Source organism: Lithobates pipiens, unplaced genomic scaffold, assembly GCF_037356315.1.
Source record: "Lithobates pipiens isolate NorthernLeopardFrog02 unplaced genomic scaffold, aLitPip1_a1.2 Scaffold_27, whole genome shotgun sequence".
Taxonomy (NCBI): Eukaryota; Metazoa; Chordata; class Amphibia; order Anura; family Ranidae; genus Lithobates; species Lithobates pipiens.
Window position 1 is genome coordinate 142115818 of NW_027507788.1, and position 24272 is coordinate 142140089.

The following is a 24272-nucleotide window of genomic DNA, read 5'->3' on the forward strand; positions in this document are numbered from 1 at the left end:
ACTGACCTTAAGATAGGTCCTCATTGACATCTGTAGCTGTAGGCATTGTGGAGAGATTCATCTTCAAATTTCACAACAGAATTGCTGAGATCACAGCTTCTCTCATGTTCTACCACAGCAGAATCTTGGCAGGTTGCCAGTCCTGTGTTTTAAACACAGCAGGTGTTTCTAAAAGCTTATTTACACTTATGGTTGGGGGTGTGGCAAAAAACAAAACAAAAAAACAGGCAGTTAAGATGCATCTTTACTCCCCCCCGCCCCCTCCAATTAAAGGCCCATTTCACCTTTTCCAGAAAATAGCAGTCATGAGGCCATAGTAGATATGAAAAATCTGAAAGCTTTTTTCAATGATCATTAAATTTTATTTAACCTGTAGGCCATTTGGGTCCCCTGAGAAGAAGCCTGGCTTAAAAAAAAACAAACAAAAAAAAAAAAAAAAACACTCCCGATTTGTTGCTAGGACATGAAAACCATTGGATGCTCTCTTCTGGTATTGCAGTCTTAACGACAAGGCAGGCTGTGGTTGTTTTCACATTGCCTTGAAAAAGTATTCATACCCCTTGACATTTTCCAGATTTTGTCATGTTACAACAAAAAACAAATGTATTTTATTGGGATTTTAATGTGATAGACCAACACAAAGTGGCACATAATTGTGAAGTTGAAGGAAAATTATAAATGGTTTTCAAAATTTACCTGTGTGTAATTTAATCTCGGTATAAATAAAGCTGTTCTGTGAAGTCCTCAGAAGTTAGAGAACCTTAGCGAACAAAAAGCATCATGAAGGCCATGGCAGAAAAAATAGGAAAGGTCTGGTGTCACCAGTGATATACCTCCATCCCTTTACATAGCAAATACACAGGGGGGTTGCCCTGGGACATTGAGTGAGGTGGTCACGGTAGGCCAAAATAACAGCAGTAAATAAAGTAAAACCATTTATTCAAGAAGTAATGTACATACATGCATGTTGGTAGACAGTAGCATAGCCAATAAAATATTGCAATATTTTATTGGCTATGCTACTGTCTACCAACATGCATGTATGTACATTACTTCTTGAATAAATGGTTTTACTTTATTTACTGCGGTTATGTTGGCCTACTGTGACCACCTCACTCAATGTCCCAGGGCGGCCCTCTGTATTTGTCATGAAGGCCAAGGAACACACCAGACAGGTCAGGGATAAAGTTGGAGAAGTTTAAAGCAGGGATAGGTTTTAAAAAAATATCCCAAGCTTTAAACATCTCACGAAGCACTGTTCAATCCACCATCCAAAAATGTAAAGAGTATGGCACAACTGCAAACCTACCAAGTTTTGGCCATCCACCTAAACTGACAGGCCGGCAAGAAGAGCATTAATCAGAGAAGCAGCCAGGAGGCCCATGGTAACTCTGGAGGAGCTGCAGAGATCCACAGCTCAGGTGGGTGAATCTGTCCACGGGACAACTATTAGTTCTGCACTCCAAGAGTAGCAAGAAGAAAGCCATAAGAAGTCCCGTGTGCGAAAAGCTATGTGGGGGACACAAACATGTGGAAGAAGGTGCTCTGGCCAGATGAGGCCAAAAGGGAAATTTTTGGCCTAAAAGCACACCATGTGTGGCGGAAAACTAACACTGCACATCACCATGTTGTGGGGATGTTTTTCTTCAGCAGGGGCAGGGAGGCTGATCAGAGTCGATAGGAGGATGGTTGGAGCTAAATATAGGGCAATCTTAGAAGAAACCGAGACTGGTGTAAATTTAGTCAGGGGACACACTGGGCACTTTTGCTGCCATTGTGTTATGTTCTGGGTGTCCAGTGTGTTGGACCAATGCGTTTGAGGATCGGGCTACCTCCAGGCCCACCTGCCCCTTATTTATCCATTAGAATGCATGTGCTTCCATTGTGGAGTCCCTCATAGATTTAGAAGGTTAGGACTGCAAGTGATACAGGGTGCCGTGAAGAAGCCTTGCAGCTCATGCATGTGTTTGCAAATGTGTGCTAACTAAACCCTTGTTTTTAATGCATACCATTGGACAGCTTAATTCGGTTGGTAAACAACTGATTGGTGAGTTGAGCTGGGAATCTTTTCTGATTTTGCCTTTCAATCTTATAAGAATACATGTTAGAGTCTGCAAAAGACTTGAGACTGGGGAGGAGGTTCACCTTCCAGCAGGACAACGACCCTAAACATACAGCCAGAGCTACAAAGGAATGGTTTAGATGAAAGCATATTCATGTGTTAGAATTGCCCAGTCAAAGTCAAGACCTAAATCCAATTAAGAATCTGTGCCAAGACTTGAAAATTGCTGTTCACAGACGTTCTCCATTCAATTTGACAGAGCTTGAGTTTTTTGCAAAGAAGAATGGGCAAATATTTCACTCTGGATGTGCAAAGCTAGTACATACCCAAAAAGACTTGCAGCTGTAATTTGCAGTGAAAGGTGGTTCTACAAAGTATTGACTAAGGTGGGGTGAATACAAATGCACGCCACACTTTTCAGATATTTGTAAAAAAAAAAAAAAATATGAAAACCATTTTCCATTTTCGTTCCACTTCACAATTACGTGACACTTTGTGTTGGTCTAACACATAAAATCCCCATAAAATACATTTATGTTTTTGGTTTGTAGCATGACAAAATGTGGAACATTTCAAGTGTTATGAATTAACAAGCACTTTACAAAGCTGGACAGATTTTTTTTTATGTATACTGGGGCCCCTTGACTGCAAAAAATGAACTTAGCCATTAGGAGCAGCTGGATGAGGGTGCACACATGCTGTGGCAAAACTTATACCCAGTTATGTTCAACAGGCAGTAGTGCACTGATGTGGCATTGCCAAGGCTTAAAGGGGTTGTAAAGGTAAAAAAAAAATTCACCTTAATGCATTCTATGCATTAAGGTGAAAAAACATCAGACAATGCCAGCCCCCCCATTTTACTTACCTGACCCCTCGAAAGTCCCGCGCTCGCACCCAACATCCTCTTCGCCGATCAGCCTGGTCGCTGATTGGGAACAGTGGATGGATTGAAAGCAGCGCAGCCATTGACTCACTCTGCTGTCAATCACATCCAATGACGCGGCAGGGCCGAGTGATACAGTGAGTGGCTATGGCCACCGGCTGTACCACGGGAGCGTGCCCGCAAGTACTTCTCACCATGCGAGGGAGCTCGCATGAATGTGAGAAGTCCTTGCGGGGGGAGCGAAGACAGCTGCCGAGGGACCCCAGACCACCAGGTTCGGGGCCACTCTGTGCAAAACGAGCTGCACAGTGGAAGTATAACATGTTTTTTTTTTTTTAAATAACACCCTTTACAACCCCTTTAAATGGCATAAGAAGGCAACATATCACTTTCTCACTGCCTGTCAAGCACCTGAGGAAGTGGAGCATACTCCACGAAAGCAATCCATCGCGGATAGCCACATTTAAGTTTAGCCTAAGCTGTTAAAAACAGTCCAACACAAATTACTTTACCGTCCATGTTGTGACATTTGAGGAGGAATTACTTTTACAGTGCAAGCATTTAGAGCAGGGGTCTCAAACTGGCCTCTAGCTGTTGCAAAACTACAAGTTCCATCATGCTTCTGCCTGTGCTTGTAATGGTCAGCCTTGCGATGCTTCACGGGACTTGTACTTTTGTAACAGCTTGAGGGCCGCTAATTTGAGACCCTTGATCTAGAGAGACCAGTGAGGGCTTTGTTTAACATTTTACTGCTTGGTATGAATATTTAAATCTTTAAATGTATATAGCTTGGACACAAATGTATATTTTTACTAGTCAAAGCTTGATGACTCCAGTTACAATACAAAATTTTCATCTGCACTTGGTGCATTTCATGTGTACTGAGAAAGACAGCAAGAGGGTTAGGGGGTCACAAGCTTTCAGAAAACCCTTTATGTAGCAGCCAGTGTTCTGCCTGCCTCTTTTTTAACCCTTGTCAACAGGAAGTAGCTGTGATATGATGGCAGTACAACTTTAACACCTAGCTGAGAATGGCATGGGAGACCATTTTTAAGGTTCAAAAGACCCAAAGGTGGTGTAAGCATCTAAAAAACAGCCTGAAAAAGATAACTGACCCATTAAGGCATCTAAAAGTCCATAAGATATCAAATAAAATACATTTAATATGGGTCACTGTGGTGATAGAGTCAAAATGTGGGGTTGTCAGTGACCATTAGTAATGGTTACCAATAATGCTACCATTATTAAGGATGGCTATGCTAATCTCAGCCAGTGGAACACCCATTTAAATATGCAGGCAATAGGGCATATTCTTTTACGGCTCTGGCCAGATAAGAGTGCTCCATAAAACTCGTTAAGGAAAGTCACACTAAACCAAGAGAGTTTACAAGAGGGCATTTTATTGGCCCAAGACAACAATACAGTCACACGGTAAAACATTTGCCTTCAGTCTTGGCTGTTACTGTAAATTAGTTTACAAAAATACATGCCATGACATTTATCATACTCAAAAAACTTTGCCGATAAGACATCTCTTGGCAGACAGCAGAATATATTTTTTTGTTAATTACGCAACGTTACATCTTTAGATTTCCCTAAAGATCTAAAAGTTTATTGAAAGCATGCTGCTGTAGTCCATTAACTGACGTAATTTAAATACATCTGTAGGTATCCGTTACACTTTCTATCCAAGGCTCACACTGTGGCATTAAAAAGAAAAAACGCCTCCCAACATTTTTGCCAGATAGACTGGTATAGGCCAAAGGATATTTCCCACACAACTCTGCAGTCTCTTTGCACACATATTTCTCCTCTGTACGCAATAACTGAAGGTGTCACAGTTGGACTATCTATTGTACACCACTGTCCACTGAAGTGGAGCAAATTTGGGGGGAAATTTATTGGTTATAAAGCCACAAGACAGTTTTTTTTTTTTTTTTTTTTTTATAGCCTCTTCATAAGCGGCAGTAGCACTATGGGGATTATTTACAAAAGGCAAATCCACTTTGCGCTGCAAGTGCAGTCGCTCTAAATCTAGGGGTAGATCTGAAATGAGTGGAAGCTCTGCTGATTTTATCATCCAATCATGCGCAAGCTAAAATGCTGTTATTTCTTTTCCTTGCATGTCCCCCTCGGATCTACAGCGTCTTTACTTTCAAATGCACTTTCAGTGCAAACTGGATTTTCCTTTAGTAAATAACTCCCTATGGGTAACTATGCACCAAGTCTTTTATCACAAGTGTCTGCATTTATGCATGTAAATCAGAAAACGGGGCAAAAAAAAAAAAAAAAAGTCTTGTGATGATCAGATTGTTGCTGAAACGCTCAGGCAATGCACCTACGCTTGAGGAAGTGGAGCATACTCCATGAAACGCATCAAGCTTTTCAGATGGTTATAATATAATCATGTGTTTACATCTAGACCTTATAAGTGCATTTTATGGAATTTTGTGCAGTTAAGGATTTTAATAATTTGTCAAGGAATGCAAATTAGCTCATGCTAACATTTTTCATTTCTGTATTGTGCCATGTTTTTATTTGTACCCTATATCAATAAATGTGACATTGTGCATCTATTTTACCAGCTGTGTGTCTCATGCTTCATTTAACCACTTCAGCTCTGGAAGATTTTTACCCCCTTCCTGATCAGAGCACTTTCACAATTTGGCACTGAATCGCTTTAACTGACAATTGCGCGGTCATGCAATACTATACCCAAACTAAACCCTTGCGTCCTTTTTTTCCCACAAATAGAGCTCTCTTTTGGTGGCATTTAATCAACTCTGCGGTTTACATTTTTCATGCTATAAACAAAAAAGCGCAACGATTTGGAAAAAAAAATGATTTTTACTTTTTGCTACAATAAATATCCCCAAAAAGGTTTTAAAAAAAAAACTATTTCTTCATCAGTTTAGGTCAATATATATTATTCTACAGATTTTTGGAATATATATTGATTTGCGCAAAAGTTAAAGCATCTAGTTTTAAGATTTATAGCATTTATTTTTTACTAGTAATGGCAGTGATCTGCAATTTTTAGTGGTACTGCGACATTACAGCATACAGATCAGACACTTGACACATTTTTGGGACCATTGACATTCATGCAGTGATCAGTGCTATAAAAATGCACCGATTACTGTGTAAATGTCACTGGTAGGGAAGGGGTTAACACTATGGGGCGATTAAGGGGTTAAATGTGTGTAACCTAGATGTGTTTTAACTGTATGGGGAAGGAGGCATATTGTTCCTACTTAGTAGGAACAAGCAATATGTCTCCTCTCCCCTGACAGAAAAGGGATTTGTGTTTACACACAATTCCCCATGCTGGCGCTCGTGCCCGGCGGCAATCGCGCCTGCCAGCCATGCCCATCGTGTCCTCCGGCGGCTCTTAAAGGGTACAATGTACCCATACGGGGGTTTTGCCCAGGAGAGCCATTCTGCCGACGTATATTGGCCCGAGCCAGTCGGCAAGCGGTTAAAGTCCTGACTCCTTCCTATTAATCATATATTAGGGATAGAGGCGCGTGACCCGTTGGATCATGTGCTTCATTCAAAGTCCCAAAACCCCTTTCCTATGGCAACTGATAAAGGACTCCCTTCTTTTTAGCGTTTGATGGTTGCGATTAAAAATTTTGACTAGCTTAAGCTTAAAAGAGAAGTTCTGGAATTGATCAATCATACTCACCTGGGTTAAAGCAGCATTGGTCTGATGCTGCATTTGTCCCTTGCCACCTATAATCCCGAGAACTGAGCGATCAAATGTCACTGATCGCTCAGTGCTCTATCAGTGAGCAGAGACCAGCTCTCTACTCTGCCCCTCCAGTGCTCACTGGAGAGCCAGGCTGTGGAGGGGGAACTCAGCAGCATGCTGAGAAGCTGAGCCAACTGTTTCAGGCATCTGGGCAGATCCTGCCATTAAAGCTGGGATCAATCCAGAGCCTGGACCAGCTGACTTTAAGGGCAAGAGATAAGTCAGGTCAGGCTGACCTCTGAAGCCATCCCAAGTACCTGTTTGCTGTCTGGAGATAGTCAGGGCTTGGTTGTGTGGCTGCACTTCAGTGAAGGCTGTGAGGCCAATCTCAGTCCCCAGCTCTTCAAAGCAGCTTCCCCATAGCCTCTCCTCACACAGCAATGAGCAGACATACTTGCTGAAGGGAAAGGCAAATGTCCTTGAAATGGAAAGGCAGGAACCGGTTGATATGGTCCCACTTGTACAGCTGGATCTGGCTCAGTCTGCTGTTCCTGGTGGTGGTGCTCAGTGGGCTCATGAGGAAGAAGATCGATTTCGGACACATATGAAACCTCAGTCCTATGTGCTTTCACTCAACTGGTCACCAAGGTGAACTGCAGTAGTGAGGCAGTTGAAACCGCAACTAATCTTGCCAAGAAAAAACAGCTTTGGCAAGCCACAACTAGTATAATGTTTGGTAAGGTTGAATGAAGCGAGAAAAAAAAAAAATGCAACACACAAGTATAGGGATAAAATACCACAAGAAATGAAATATGTTAGGATAGACCATTACAAGCATGACATGTCTGTGGGAGCTACATTCGTGGCTGGCCTATGGACCAAGACAGCAGCAGAGGCTTCTTTGAAGACGGCCCTGTAAAGCTGGATACACACTATACAATTTTCTGTAGATTTTTTCTTTCAGATTTACGAAAACCATATAATGTGAGCTCAAACCTGAGTTTCAATTTGTATGTAATCAGGCAGGCCCTTGCACTACATGGTTTTGGTAAATCTAAAGGAAATCAGACAAAAGTTGTATAGTGTGTATGGGGTCGTAGCTGTAGACCGGTAACAGAGAGCACAGAGCTGTCATCTGTGGAACAGGGCAAACCCAGAAGCCTGGCATCTGCTGTGCATACAATCAAGTTTTCTGCATTTGAAGTGGCGTTCCACCCAAAAGTGGAACTTCCGCTGATTTGTCCGCCCCCCCCCCCCCCCCCCCCCCGGTGCCACATTTGGCACCTTTCGGGGGGAGAGGATACCTTTTTTTGACAGATATCCTGTTCCCACTTCTGGGAGTCTGAGCCACAGCCCATGACGTCACCGATTGGCTCCCTCCTCCTGCCGCCAGGCCAGTAGGAGAGAGGCGCAGAGCCTCAGGCATGCGCAGTAGGGTTCCTGGCATGAAGTCGTAAGGCTGCACTGCAAAGTTCCCTTACCCACAAAAATAAAGTAAAGTTCCCTTACCCACAATGGCAGCGACATGCACCCGACAGCTAATGGAAACATCAGCTGCGGTGCGGACATCGCTGGACAACAGGTAAGTGTCCTATTATTAAAAGCCAGCAGCTGCAGTATGGGTCGCTGCTTGCCTTTAATTCTTGCAGCGGTGAACGGAACACCGATTTAAATCAGTAATAAACCCAATTAAAAATGATATGGCAGTTTATCAATTCTTAGATGTGGTGGTTGCATTCAGGAGGGCTGGCCCTCCTGTACCGGGTACCAGATGAGCAGAAACGTCGGCTGTGCTTCCCCATTTCTGAAACAACCGTCCTGTGGCTTCTCCTGAAGCCCAGTGGCTTCTCCTTGCCTCTCTTTCACCACCTTTCCCCTGCTGCAGTAAAGACAGGGCGATTGCTTCCAGTATCTGCGCTTCTCACCCCGCTGCTCTGATCACCCCCCCTTTCTAGGTTCTTCATCACTGATCTACCTTTTCCTGCAGCGCTGCCAGCTCTCATTCTCTCCCGACCGCAGCTAGAACATGCAGGTCTGTGCACGGGCACACTTGGATATAGAGGGTCCACTGTGGTTTTACGACTATTCCTCTATTACCACCCATGGTTTGATTTCACCATGTCAGCAGGCGGGTTCATGTGTAATGGGCCAGTGCCCTACTCTATAGAGGACTGGTACAAAGCTGCGAATTGATGTATACAAAATATATGTTGATTGCAACTACAAGGGGAAGATTCCATCACAAATCTTTGTAATGGATTTAAAAAGACCATGTTCCAAATGTCCTGAAATCGTGGCAAAACATGTATAGGTGCCATTTTTAATGGCACCTCAAACACGGTGCCGTTTAGCTGCGATTGCTGAGTAACAGAATCATTTCAGAGTCCATTTACCATGGTTTCCTATGGAACACATTCTGTAGTGCAAATCTGCAAAGCCCTAAAAATTCATAGGTGTGAATCTAGCCTTACACAAAGATTGTCACCCAAATAAGCTTTATTTTTTGGGAGACAAGCTTTGTGCAATGTGGATTGCCACACGATTCAGTACAGCTTTAGCTTTTAGATTTATTAGGAATATTGACTTGTGGTGCATTTTTAGCAAAAATATCTTGAAATTTTCTAAGTTGGTGGGGCCAGGTGTCTAGGCTGTATGGGCCCCCTTGATTTCTAACAGCAGCCTGGTTGCATTTGTTTTTATTTTTTACGCTATAAACAAAAAAGACCGACAATTTAAAAAAAAAAAAATATATATATATATATATATATTTATTTTTTTACTTTCTGCTATAAAACATTGCCAATAAAAAAATAGAATCAAATTTCTTCATCAATTTAGGCCAATATGTATTCTGCTACATATTTTTGGTAAAAATGTCCCAATAAGCGTATATTGATTCGTTTGCACAAAATTTATAGTGCCTACAAACTATGAATATTTTTATTGAATTTGTATTTTTTCTTTTACCAGTAATGGTGGCAATCAGCAATTTTTACTGACACTTTTTGGGGTGATCAGTGGCAGGGGTTAACATCAGGGGTGATCAGAGGGCTAAGCGTGTCCCTAGGGGGTGCCTTCTAACTGTAGGAGATGCGATTTCACTAAAGGAAAAAAAGATTTGTGTTTTTGCTTAGAAGAAACACAAGATCTCAATTTTCCTCTGGCAGAACGGCGATCTCCCTTGTTTACATCTTTTCAGAGCGATCAGATCGGCGGGTCCCGCCGCACATCGCATCTGCCGGATCTGCTGATTGGCTCCCACGGTGTCCAATATAATTACATACATATACACACACACACACTTGTTTTTGTTCACAAGAGAAAAGCTTTCTATAGAACGATTTGTTGCAATAACTTTATTAGATACACCTGAACTATCATGTGATCCACCTTATATATTGGAGTGTATTGTGCTTTTGACAAAGCACGTTTATCGTGTGAAACGCGCCAACCTCGTTCTCTCTCAGCCACTGCTGTATGGATCTTGGACTTTGTTTTTTAGTAAAAAATTGGATTTTATCGTGTGGGAGTGCAGCTTTCTGGATTTGTGTGTGCACATGTGACTGCTGCAGTGGCAGGGTGTGCACTCTACTCATCCATGGGATACAGGCTAGATGTCATCTCACCTGTGAGCAGTGGAATGTTTTTTTTTTTAGTTTTTTTCCTGCTTGGGTTTGTTGGTCCCACTGAACTCAGCCTATCCCAACTCCTTTCTGTCCCGCTGCACTTGCATGCAATGTTGTTGACTTGACTCACAGGAGGCTGCTCACAAAACTGAGGCAATAGCTCTTGAGAGATGCAGCCACCCCATGTATGTCACCAGGAACAGCCATGTATCACAGGGAGTTTAATTTTTATTTTTTTATTGAACAGTTTCTCACTACAGAAACAAGGAAAAAATAAATGAGGACATGATCTTTTAGGGAAGAGGAAGGTGTTCCATGTCTTGCAGAGACAAGGTGTTTGGGGGGGGGGGGGGGGGGGTGTCAATGGAATGAACCCACAAACTCATTGGGGGACCAGGACACCGACACTCCAGGGAGGTGTTGGTTCCTACAAGAACAGGCTTTACTGGGATCAGGGCAGTGTTTTTGGCAAGAGAGGCAAGTATAGGCAGTGTCAAGACAGGGTTGCTTTAAAGAAAAGCTGTCATGAAAGTATTGCAGAGGTTGGCATTGTAGAAAAAACGCCCGACTGTCCCTACCTCCAATAGCAGCTCACTTATGCCCCGTACATACGGGCAGAATATCATCCAAAATGAGCAGGTAGAGTTGATAGCAGTTGACATTCGGCCCATGTGTACGGGCCATTGTTGGGACAAAAAAAAAAGATCACATGACCAGATTCCGGCAAACGAACATGCTAGAAAATCAGCAGCTGATCAGCATCCAATTAGTGCTTACAGCCAATCGCCGTGAGTGCTGAAGGGTGTGTTTTGGAAGGGGCAATGTGGTATGGTTGTGAAACGCCAACAAACTTTAGTACCCTATAAATTTTCCCATAGGCGATGCTTAAAAAGCCCCTACAGGTCAGTTTAGAGTTGATCATGAATAACTGATCTGGAATTTTCGCTCTCAGTGTGGTGTACCCAGCGATCTGTAACAGGTAAGGCAGTCAATGTTTTTTTGTGCATAGGTGCCCCCCCCCCCCCCAATAGGTAACAAAATTATCCGATTTTTTTTCTGATAATGTTTTCTGGCTTCCTTCCACTCTACCTGGTGGCACCCATCATGCTTATCCCAGGTGAGCCAGTGGGCATGTGGGGGGGGGGGGGGCTTAGGGTAGCAGGGTGTTGGTTAGTACGGTGCAGTGGTTGTGGATGTATCACATCCATGTAAAAGAGGACAGTCGGCTTAACAGACGCACACATGCGTACTGCTATAGCAGCCAGGGATGTGTTTAAAAAGACCACAGATGTGGTTATGCGGTACAAACCGTTTAAATAACCACATTTAATAAATATTACCCATTTCTTCCTTGTTCACAGCAAACATCTAATAGGTTGCCTAATGGGAATAGCATGGTTTCTTTTCCTTTGCGTAATACATGCCCACAGAATATGATCAGTGGAGACCGGCCTGTTGCAAACATCTCTCTGATCAATTTCTTGTGTACGATAGTTAACCTTAGAGCAGACTAAAAACAATACAATTTAGTCCAAGCCAGGGTTTCCCCAATCAGGGTTCCTCCAGGTTTCTAGGTGTTCCTTGAGCAATTTCTGCTTCTACAAGTTTCCACTGACACCAATGATCTTTAGCAATCTGTAAAGGGGTAATTCTCCAACGGCCATAAGGATAAAAACATTCTTCAAAATGACCATCATAGTTGTAGATCTAGTTATTTTTAGCAAGTGTTCCCTGAGATCAGAAACATTATTTCAAGGGTTCCTTCTTGTTAAGAAGGTTAAGAAAGGCTGGTCTAAGCAGATGCAAACTTGATCCACACAGCCATTTTAGAAGATTTTTTCTTTTAAAATCATCTATTGAATAAAGGATATGGGAGCCGAGGCACAATAGTTCACCAATTCCAATCAAAGTGTAAAAAACCTCACTTGTTCCCTTAGTTTGATGGAAATTCCAAGAGTACTATGACTGCCATGTGCACATGCGAGATCATCAATGTATACAAATCTGCATCCCAATTCTGCCCATGAGAATCTCACCATCTATTTGCTTTAAGATGGACATACTTGTTAAAGTGGTTGTAAAGGCAGGTTTTTTCATCTTTATGCATTATGATTTTAAAAAAAAAAAAAAAAAAAGGTGTGCAGTAGCCCCCCCCCCCCCCCCCAAAACACTTACCTGAGCACCATCTAGATCCAGCGATGTTGCACGAGACTCAGCTGTCAGACAGTCATTCTCCCTCATTGGCTGAGACAGCAGCATGGTGCCATTGGCTCCCGCTGCCGTCAATCAAAGTCAGTGAGCCAATGAAGAGAAAGGGGGAAAAAAAAAAAAAGACTACGGTTTGGCCAAGTAACCCAAATTATCCACCCTGCACTGAAAAGGAGCATACAAACTGGTCTTGGATGTTCTGAACCTACACATACTTCCTCACCAGATGTAGAAGACATTCATTTTTTTGTAATGGTGTCGTTTTGCAATACTGATAATGTTCAGGTTATATCCAAACTTCTGTGGACATTCTGTGGCCCGATTTCTTTGGTGTTTTTATAGGAGGAGCCTGTGCCTGACCAATAAGGAGGATTATAGGCCATAATAAGATATATGTGACTGTTTAGTGCCCTAAGCATGACATGGGAGCAAAGCAGGCCAAACGTTTCATATTCTTTCATTTAACCAGCATGTTGAAGGAAAGAAAGGAAATATTTGGTTCCCCCATACACATTCAAGGTAGATGGGGGTTATGCCTCCAACAGAACTATTGTATACAGACAGCAGGAAAGCTTCCCCACCATCAGAATACAATCAGCACTGCTGGCTATAACTGGCAGCACCGATCAAGTGAAAATTTTCCAACAGGATGGTTGTACAGTCAGTTAATTGAGAGATCAACTTCTGTACAACCAACCTGCCCATAGATGATCAAAATTCTGAATTCAAATTTCAATCTATGGCCAGCCTAAGCCACCCTTTCATAGGAAGCACTGAATAATCCTTCTCCAGCGCACATTGTGGTGCTTTCACAATTGCATAAGAGCATTTAGAGCAAAATCCTTCACGCCAAACATCATTGTTGTCCATCCACTGGCCAAGACAACACTCCTAGGAAGAAGGTCTCTTCACCTACCCAGGAAATCACAGTACCTTGGGACTTGGATCATGACCAGCTGAAGGACAGTTCTTGATGAGAAAGGAAAGTTCCAAAATAAAAGGCAGAGATTCTATCTTAGCCATCAGTTTCTTTTCAGATAAATCAGAGGGAAGGACGTGTCTGAAGCACATGTATGTGTCATTTAATTACTTAAGGACCGCCTCATGTAAATATACGTCGTTTTTTTGAAGAGGGATAGCTCGGTAATGGCAGCAGCTGCTGCCACAACAGAGGTATCCCTCTTTACAGGAGGCGGTCCTGTGTACGATAACGGTGGTCTCCGCGGCGGGTTCACCACGAGATCACAGTTAGCGGCGGTGGGAGAGGTGCCACCCCCCCGCCGCTCTCCCGTGCCCTCCGCCGCTTACCGGAGGCGATCGGGTCCTACCGATGGCTGGGTATGGAGACGAGTGAGGCTAAGATGGCCCCCACTCGTCTATACTGCCCATACCTCTTAAAAAAAATAAAAAAAGGTATATTTTTTCAATGTCATTTTTTAAAATTACTTTTTTTTTTATTGCATTTAAGTCCGAATATGAGATCTGAGGACTTTTTGACCCCAGGTCTCATATTTAAGAGGACCTGTCATGCTTTTTTCTATTACAAGGGAAGTTTACATTCATGGTAATAGGAATAAAAGAGATCCATTATTTTTTTTTTTTAAACAGTGTAAAAATAAAAGAAATAAAAAAAAGTAGCGCCCGCATATGAAAACGGCAGTCAAACCACACATGTGAGGTATCGCCGCGATCGGTAGAGCAAGAGCGATAATTCTAGACCCTAGACCTTCTCTGTAACGCAAAGCATGCAACCTGTAGAATTTTTTAAATGTCGCTTATGGAGATTTTTGAGGGTAAAAGTTTGACGCCATTCCATGAGCGGGCGCAATTTTGAAGCATGACATGTTGGGTATCAATTTACTCGGCCTAACATTATCTTTCAAAATATAAAAAAATTTGGGCCAATTTTACGGTCTTATTTTTTTATTCAAAAAAGTCAATTTTTTCCAAAAAAAAGTGCGCTTGAAAGACCACTGCTCAAACACGGTGTGAAAAAAAAAGTATTGCAATGACCGCCATTTTATTCTCTAGGGTGTTAGAAAAAAAAACTAAATATAATGTTTGGGGGTTCTAAGTAATTTTCTAGCAAAAAAAACAAAAAAAACAACTGTTTTAAACATGTAAACACCAAATCTGAAAAAGAGGCCTGGTCCTTAGGTGGTTAAAGTATCTTGGGACAACATTCAACCCTTCCATTTGACTACTTTAGCTCTCTAAATATATTTGTAATATGTCCAAAGTGTTTAAACACAATCTATAGGAGCCATGAGACTGTACGTTTTTTTTATTTGCAGTCGGTTCCCCACTTAACTTGTCCACTGGGGCATTTTTTCACGCACGTTAAAAAAAAAAAAAAAAAAAAATTAGCTGGAAGTTACTGTAAGGATGTATATATTTTCTGAAGCACTGACCCTGAAAAATAAAAATGGTAGTAGTTGCAATTTTTTTTAAGTTGCTTGACATTTGTGTAGTCATTTAACAAACAAAATTTTCTGGAAAAAAATAAAAATGTGGACCAGTACCTCCTAAAAAAATAAAAACAAAAAACGCCACTCCTTTGGTCTCTGACTGCAATCTTCGATGGTTCACATCCTACCTATCCCACCCCACCTTCAGTGCCACTTACAATTTTACTTGCTCTTCCTTTTCCTGTCGGGATCCCTCAAGGATCTGTTCTTGGACCAATTACTATTCTCGATCTGTTACACTGCCTCTCTGGGACAGCTAATATGGCTTCAAATACCATTTCTACACTGATGACACCCAAATCTCTCTCTCTACCCCTTAATCTCACCCAAGCAGTCTCCTCATGCCTCACTACTTTATTAACCACTTGCCGACCAGCCGCCGCAGTTTCACTGCTGCAGAATGGCACTGCTGGGGCTAAACAACATTACCTTACGTCGCTTTGCCCTGCGCCCACTAGGGGCACGTAGCGCCTGAGGCGCGCTTGCCCTTGGAGCCGATGAGAGTGCCCGACGGGCGTGATAACCGCCAGGCTCCCGCTATTGTTAGTGACACAGCGAGAACCGGGATCTGTGTCTGAACACACAGATTCTGGTTCTCCGAGGGGAGAAGAGACAGATCATCTGTTCATACACTTCATAAGTATGAACAGCGATCTGTCATCTCCCCAAGACAGTCCCATCCCCCCTTCAGTTAGCACACACACACACACACACACACACACACACACACACACACACACACACACACACACTAGGGAACACAGTTAACCCCTTCCCTGCCAGTGATAATTTTATAGCACTAATCGCTGTATAAATGCCAATGGTCCCAAAAAAGGTGTCAAAAGTCCCATGTGCGTGTCATAATGTCGCAGTTCCGATAAAAAAAAAGAAATAAACTATGTATAATTTATTATAGCAAAAAGTACAAAATAGTGTTTTGTTTTTTTTTCAAAATCAACGCTTTTTTTTTGTTTATAGCACAAAAAATAAAAACTGCAGCGATGATGAAATACTACCAAAAGAAAGCCCTATTTGAGGGGAAAAAAAAAAAGACGTCAATTTTGTTTGGGTGCAGCATCGCACGGCCGTGCAATTGTCAGTTAAAGTGATACAGTGCAGAATCGCAACAAATGCTCTGGTCCTTCAGCAGCCAAATCTTCTGGGGCTGAAGCGGTTAACAGACATAAGACTGGATGTCACACCACTTCCTCAAACTCAATCTATCCAAAACCGAGCTAATATTTCCTTCCCCACGTGCCCCTGCCTATGACTTCTCGGTCAAGATCGATAGCTCAACTATCAACCTGTTCTAGGGTGGCAAGGTACCAAGTGTAATCTTGCACAAACTGTTGGCGTTATAAAAATCCTGTATAATACTACTACACTAATTTAATTCAAACACAAATGTGATACTTCATTTTTCAGTAAAATATAGAAGATTGGCATTTACATGCCAAAACATGTTGTGTTAAATTGAGAATGCCTGGAGAATCACAACAAAAAACGAAGGTACCCAAAGTTCCAGATAGACAATGTTTTGAAAACCTTTACAGGTTATAAATTTAGAGTGAACCATTAACTATGGTCCTAGAATGAATACCCTTACTCCGATGTTAGTAACGATACCCAACACATGTGGTGCTTTGTGTGTGTGTTTGGATGCTTTAACATAAATTCGATTCACATTTTTTATGGTCGTCATCGTTAAGGTAACAAACCTCCATATGCTATTACATTTGCAGGTGACAGGAACTGTACATGGAGATGTGGGGGGGGGGGGGGGGGTGGTCTCCCCTCAAACTAAAAGGAGAAGTCCAGTCTGAGCTTGTTTGGCTTGGCTTCTCTCATGGGTCACAGAAGTGAAATTCGTTTTGCACTCCTGTGACCTGTTCTGAAGTCCGCTCTCCGCTGACATCACTGCAATCAGTCCAGGCAGCGAGTCATCCTGACTTAGAAGTCTGGGTCTGCCAGCTGCCTTCATTGATGGCAGTCTCAGCAAGCCGCTGAGCGTGGAGGGAGCAAAGCAGGAGAGCTGCCGATTGACAGGCAGCAGCTCTCTGCCATTGGCGATGTTCGGTGGCTCAGTTCTCAGTGAAGAGGCGGCTGGGGAAAGAGGCAGCATCGGTCTGATGCTGCATCCACCTGACAAATATGAATCTACAAATGGAATGCCCAAGAACCATCACAGGTGCCACTAGAGGGGGGGGGGGGGGGTGTCAACGACAGACGCGCTGTATTCTTTGAGAGCCATTCACCGGCTCTTAAAAGTTGTATCAGGCTCACAGCTGAATCAACGAGCTTGGCTTACCACTTGTCTACTATGCGATTTAAAAAATGTACCTTGGTAGACAAGTGGCTATTTTAAAGAGGAAGTAAACCCTGATGGGTTTACTTCCTCTGATTCCCTGCAAAGGTAAAGCATAATGGACTACTATGCATCGCATAGTATCCCATTGTGTGTCACTTACCTGACACAGGAGCCAGCGATGTCACCGATGTCCCCTTGTGTACGGAGCCTCCATCTTCTCAGTGGGTCTCGCTGCTCCGGCGCCGTCATACGACGAAGCCGCAATGACGTCACTCCCGCGCATGCGCACGGGAGCCGCCATTCACGGCATATCGCCTTTGACAGTGGTGCGCTCAGTGCGCCGCCGACAATGGCGCATGCTCTCCGCTCTGCCATGCATGCGCCGTAGACAGCGGTGCCTGTGTTTTGGCAAATATCTGCTAAACCGTGTAGGTTTAGGAGAGATTTCTTGGACCTACAGGTAAGCCTTAATCTAGGCTTACCTGTAGGTCAAAGTGGTGTGTAAGGGTTTACAATCACTTTAAAAGCAATCCAAGTGGCTGTATAGTATAGCCACCTGATCACTTTTACAGCGCTGGTGGGGGGTTAGTAGTCTCTCCAACTACTCTGATGAAAAGGGCCATCAGGATCTTGAGCAGGAAATCTGGGAAAACCAACTATCTGATCTCTGCTGTGTATAAAGCCCAATGCACACAGCTCTGAGTGTTTCTGGCTTCCAAGCGGTTATTTCCTGGCTGCTGTGGCTGGGGACGCAGGTAATCAAGCATGATCTGTGCTTGATTAGTGGCAGTGGACAGTAGAGGAGAATTTAGGGCTCTAATAAATCCGATTTTAACATATAGAGAACATGTGACCTGCCAAATGCTATCAAATAGAGGGTTTGTTAGCCACCTTGAGATAGCAATAAAGTTAAAATGTGCACACAAACGTAAACACGTGCATAGGGTATGTACATGCATGCAAACAGCAATCGTGCTTTCATTTTATTTGAGGGCTTGATCCATTTGGTTTCTATTTACTTTACACTACCTCCTTTTTTTTTTTTTTTTTACGAGGATTAAAGTATTAAACTCAAATCAAAAACATTTACTATATTGCACCTTACCACTTCTTAGATGTAATAGTTGCATTCATTTTCTTTTTTAGGCCCTCTCCTATTTTCAACCGGTGATCCTGTTTTTCAACAGAACAAGCTCACCTGCAGGTGTAGAACTTATAGGGAAGAGAAACCATTTACCACTTGGTACTTACAATGATCAGCATTAGCTGCTGTTCAAAGGGGCCCCATGCTCATTCATCCAGAGTATGGTGAAAAAAAAATAAAAAAAAAATAAAACTTTTTTTATATAGCAGCCACACATCTGACTGGTAAGCTGTAATATTGCATTTTTTTGTTTTTAATACCACTTCAAGTTGTGTTTGAGCAATGATATGTATTTAAGTTTTTCTTGAAAATACATTTAGATTTGATAAACAGTTACACAACAATTGTGCAACATAAATTGCAACTACCACCATTGTTTTTCTAAAGGGCCCTTGCATTCAGAAAATACGTTCTGGGGTTTAAATTCATTTCAAAACCTAAGCTGCAGATGTGTGCAAAAATGTTAAACAAAAAAAAAAAAAGCACTGCGATTTAAGTATTTGCTCCAGGACCTAAAGCACAGTGAGGGTGGTCAATATTTGCCATAATGTACTTGCACATTAGGATACTTCCCTCCAGTGATGCAGGGTTTGAGCTCTACATCCAATCCACCCCCACCGGTGCCATGACAGTCTCTTCTTGCTTCGCCCACTGGGCAGGCACTGCTGATGGAACTCCCATGCACAAACACTGAAGGTACAATATCTTAGCACCTGGTGCCATTCCTTGCAACTGTAGGATGCCAGGTCTGTACACTAATGCACATGCATTGTAGTTCAGATTTAAAAAATCTGCTAGCAGGTTCATCAGAAGAGACTTCTAAATTCTTTTACAAAAGACCATATCTATTAGCCAATGTTTTTTTAGCCGTACTTCAGCTTTAATTCTAGATATATTGGCATTAATAGTTTTCGCTTAGTCCCCCTGCAAAGTAAAAACACCTGTTGTGCCTTCCAGTGGAGACCATCCCCTGCAGCTTTCCGAGATGGTGTAGCAAAAATGCAGCACTGCTTCTGTATTCAGAGCAGAGTTGCCACTTAGGTAACTGCAGCATGGCCAATTAGGTTGTGCCTGCTTGCACTATGCTGTCCATTAGTACCTGGCCACACTTAGTCCTGCCCACTGCCAGAATTTAAAAACAGCATTGCTGAATGGTGACATGGCCGTATCCTTCATTTACAGAATTCTGTGAATGAATGAACTACCGTCGGCCTCTGTAGTGAGCAGCTTGTAGTTTTCAATAAACTGCGAGGCCGCTGCTGAACCTTCTTGGAGTCCATTGATTCTTCCTGCCATTCAGTAGGTGTCTGCCCATATCAGAGGTATAGACTCAAAATCAGCAGCCTAACCAGACCTTCTCGGTCCTGTTAACCCAAGTACACCCTCTTCATACCAAGTTTTAAGTTCACCTCTTATGCTTTAACCTACAGACCACAACTAGGAAACGCCTGGATAGACGCTAGAATTTTCTGATAATACATAGTGTGGGCCAATACCATGTCAGAGTGGGAATTCCTTTTCCTTGCCCCTATATTCGCTTCCCTACCACTATTTGCATTACCCCTCTTTGTACTCTATGAAAAATGTCAAACAGTTCTGGGGAGAAAATATAAATACAAACATCTTTTTATTGCAACACTTACCCCTTCTCTCTGGCACACAGCCAACCTACTTCCTGCGAGCACTGGATTTTTAAAGGACCCCCCTCCCCTGTGGGCTTGTTACCAATTATCACTTACACAAGCACATGAACAAGGAGGAAGAGGTGGTGTGTATCGTGAACAAAAGACATCAGCTGGGAATTAATGGACTTGGATGACTGGTCAGCTTTGTACCCCAAATGAAGTTAGACTTTAAGCCAGGTGTAAAATTGGAAAAAGCTCTCAGGTTTTATTGCCGTGTCTACTGGAAGGATTTCTATACACTTGACTGGTGACATTGACACATCTGACTAGAATTGGGCTTTTAACTGCACCAATAAGATACATTTAGAACTACCAGAATTGCAGTGACTAATGAGTCCTTAGAAAATTTTTATTGCTAGGGTTCAGGATTTATCAGTCCCCTAAAAAAGGAGCTGCAATAGGAGGGGGTAGGTATGCATTTCTACAATAGCCAACCTTAATGGGTGGCCACACCGCCCAAACATTATTTTGTAGTTTAAAATCACGGAAATAAAACTCCACCCAATAGCATTACATGGTTTTAGCCTGCTCCCTCTGTATATGCCGAGCCTCAAATTTTGCTTATCCTTTGCCTCTAAAATGCTCCAGGGAAATGCATTTGGTGAAGAAAAGCAAAACTCTAAAGCCTAGTACACATGGGCTGAATGTCAGGCGGCATCGAGTTTGGCAGCCGAGTCAGCTTTTGTCGTAGGGTCATGACCGAAAAAGCCACTGATCAGTTCTCTCAGACAACGTCTGAGAGCACTGACCGGAGTGTTCTGAAGGGGGGGGGGGGGAGATTCCCCCTCTCAAAACACAATAGCACAGTAGGGGAGATTGCTGTACTAACATTGCATAGTTAGTAGAGCGGCTCCTCCCGAGCGGTCAGTTTGTTTCCATGCAACGTGCAGAGTTGAAAAAAAAAAACCCACACAACAGCATTGTGTATATGAGGCTTTAGATTGTTTGGATTATGGGGAAGCAACACAAATTGCTGTAAGAAATAGGTGATCTTTACAGAAAACAGGATGAAAAATAATAAAACAGATTTACACAGCATCTAAGAACTACATTTTGACTTATCTGCCTCTCTGTGACTGCAGTATGCCTGTTTTTCCACACGCACACTTGTAACACTCGGTAATTAAAAAAATAAAAATAAAGTTTATGCAAAGAATTTCAGCTAATCTGAATAGGACAAAAATAAAAAAATGCTTCCTAGCGATCCATTAGAAGAATTGCCACTTAAGCATGCGTCAATTGCTTGAAAATATAAAAAGTTCAAGTCACGAGGATAAAATTTGCAATGTAACATTTGTCCAATGAAAGTTCCTTGAGTCTTTAACAGTAGGACCTGACCCTGCAATACATAAAATGGAACTTAAGGTTTCAACCACAAAATTATATACTTACCTGTGACAAATTTACAATGTACCATTCATGTATAGCTCATGCGCTTTCTCCGTGCAAGGATGGGGAGCCAAAATAAAAAAAAATATATGGCCCCAACCATATGCCAATTTAGCACTTGCTTACAAGCTGTAAGCACATTTCTTTACCTGGAACTCTGAGGCAAGTCACTATTCTGATGCTAAAATCAGCTGACACATGCAGTATTTACCATTATCGGCACCCTGAACCATACCGCAACACTCCTGTTATACCTGCCTACAATCCCACATGGTGGACCTGCAAATGTAAAGTTATAATTTACACCTTCACGAGTTGACACCTTTTTGGTTTAAACAAAATGAATTCCTCTGGGATACAGTTCTTTGTCTTTCTTAAGGAGATCATTGTACATCTGTTCATATGTGGTTTTGAAATCGTAAACATTTGGCTTGTCCGGTGCTGGCCCGGGAAGTTTAACATGTGTTCCAGTTCCAAAAGATCGGACGTTGAAGGACCGTTTGCTGAAAAAAAAAAAAAACAAGGAAAAAAAAACAAAAACATAAGCATTATATATATATATATAAAAAACAAAACAAAAACTCTCATTGTGTATTCTAACGTAGCACAGAAAGCAATATCAAAGAACATTCAATCTTTTCATCTTGGCACTAACTGAAGTTCAAAAAGTAATACAGTTTTTATGAAATAACAGTGTCTAAGTCAATATTTTTGAAAAAAAAAAAAAAAACAACACACACACACACACACACACACATTATATTTACATACACACACAATTGATTGCCCTCCCACTTTCCATGCCTGGAGCATAGAAGATCGCAAGCTGCCATAGGAGCGAGCATTTAACATTTCTCTGCATTACAGAATACTAAACCAGCAGTAACGCACGAGAAACACAAAGGTGCACCCCAAAAATTTTTTTTTAATAGCTGAACAGAGTCTACACTAAATTCAAGGTAGCACAAAGATCATGACACCATTTCAAATCTTTTAGAATATCAAACAGAAAAAAAATGTAAAAAAATAAAAAAGGGAAACCCAGTTGTATTTACGTGCAGATGGCCTGAGGTTTAAAACTAGGACTGCATACAAGAATAGTCAAATCAAATCAGAATATTCAGCATCACAAAAAACTCATGATTATTACCTGCAAAAAAACATGCAGGCAAAACGCAAAGACTGAATTAATGTTAGACATCCTAGCTGGTAAGAGATGGGACGTTACTGGAGACACATTTATAAGTAAAATAACTTATTAGGTCCAACGGTCATCTAACCTAAAAGTCGTCATGACAATATTAAGATGGCAGCCAAAGCCCCCTGTCAGACTACAATAGCTCAGTGGGGAAGAATGCCATACTAACACTTTAATACGGCAATCTCAGGTGGAACTGAAGGTGTTTGGAGGACCAGATGGTATTGCAGGGTGGCTAATGCGCTTCGAGGGAGAAGAGGGTTCTCTTTCTCTCACAGTAGCCTCATGACACATGAGGGAAGCAACAAATCAAAAGATCAAACGATACATATGAAGCTTTACAATTACTTAATATTGACAATCTCAATGATGCATCTAACCTATTGGTATGGGGGTATTTATCATCCTCAGGTGTATCAGTCTAGCATCGATGTATGGTATTCTCAGTATCTACCATGTGGCAGAAAGGGCCTACCGATGTTCCCATTCCACTATGTGTGAAACGCACACCACACCGAAAAGTGCGTTTGCGTTCCGCCCGCCACTTCCGATTGTCTCCGCATCACTTACGGTGTGGTCACTTTTAGAAGTAATAGCCGACGTTGGCGTGCACGGGAGACAGCTCCCTTTTGCGATACTGAGGTCCGGGAAGAATAAGGTCCACCCTCTCCCTCCTATGTCTGCAGCGTCATTAATTGTGTCTGGTGATAGTGCGTCTCCCATGGTTAGAGGTCCAACCTGCCACAGGGTCCAGTGGCCATGCCCCCTCGTTCTAACCCTTGCTGGAACACCATGGATGACAGATAGTATTAGAAATCCATACCATTGGAACAAAACCCCTCAAGGAGAGACCAATTGAAGCCTCACAGATAAGCGATTCGTAAAATATTGCAGCAAAACCAAAATTGGTGGCATCCACTGCAAACTTCCCAACATATCAATGGGCTCACGTGATCTTATGCACAGATTATCCCATCCACATGACTCCATGAAGCATGCACAACTAAATGCTGCTGCATGACAGGTCAGTAGTAAAAAGGAGGGAAGTGCTGGAAACGAAACTACATTTCATAATTTGATCCATTTGTTCAGACCTTTGGGTGCAAGAGATCCCAGCGTGAAGATCCAGAAGGCCTCTCTGGTGCATAGTTTTTCATGTTTTTTACCACCATCTAGGTCATTACTTAAGGCCTCTACCCCAAAGACTTTCATGCCCTCTGTATTGCTATTGTGGACCTCTGTAAAGCAGCATGAGACAATAGTTGTCCTTCGTAGTTGTAATACTACTCCTCTATCCTTGTCCACAGAGGTCGTTGTGTACGTCCAACATGAGTCCGCAGGGACAGAAGAGACCATTGGAAGTACCGCAGTTTATAAACTGCTTGATAGTATGGCTTTTTTTTCGTCCACTCCTGTTACTTCTTTCTTCTGATGGCACGTATGCACACAGTTGTCAGTTTTTTTTTTTGTTTTTAAAGCCTGTGGCATGTGAAACCCAAAAACTCCGCCCTGTGCCAAAAAAGTGCACACAAACACAGAACACAAAAACGCGCAGGGGGTGCTACACAGTCTTCCCGATGAAGGACTTAACCCTCATCCCCCGGGGT

The 24272-nt window shown here is 42.3% G+C and overlaps 1 protein-coding gene across 1 annotated transcript in view; it reads right to left on the reverse strand.

Moving 5' to 3' along the window:
* The window catches only part of SSU72 (SSU72 homolog, RNA polymerase II CTD phosphatase), an 83298-nt gene that overhangs the window by 33716 nt on the left and 25310 nt on the right, over positions 1–24272 (reverse strand). Inside the window, exon 2 of the mRNA XM_077457583.1 lies at positions 21827–21970. Coding sequence (XP_077313709.1) covers positions 21827–21970 — 144 coding nt within the window. The remainder of the gene's footprint in view (positions 1–21826; positions 21971–24272) is intronic.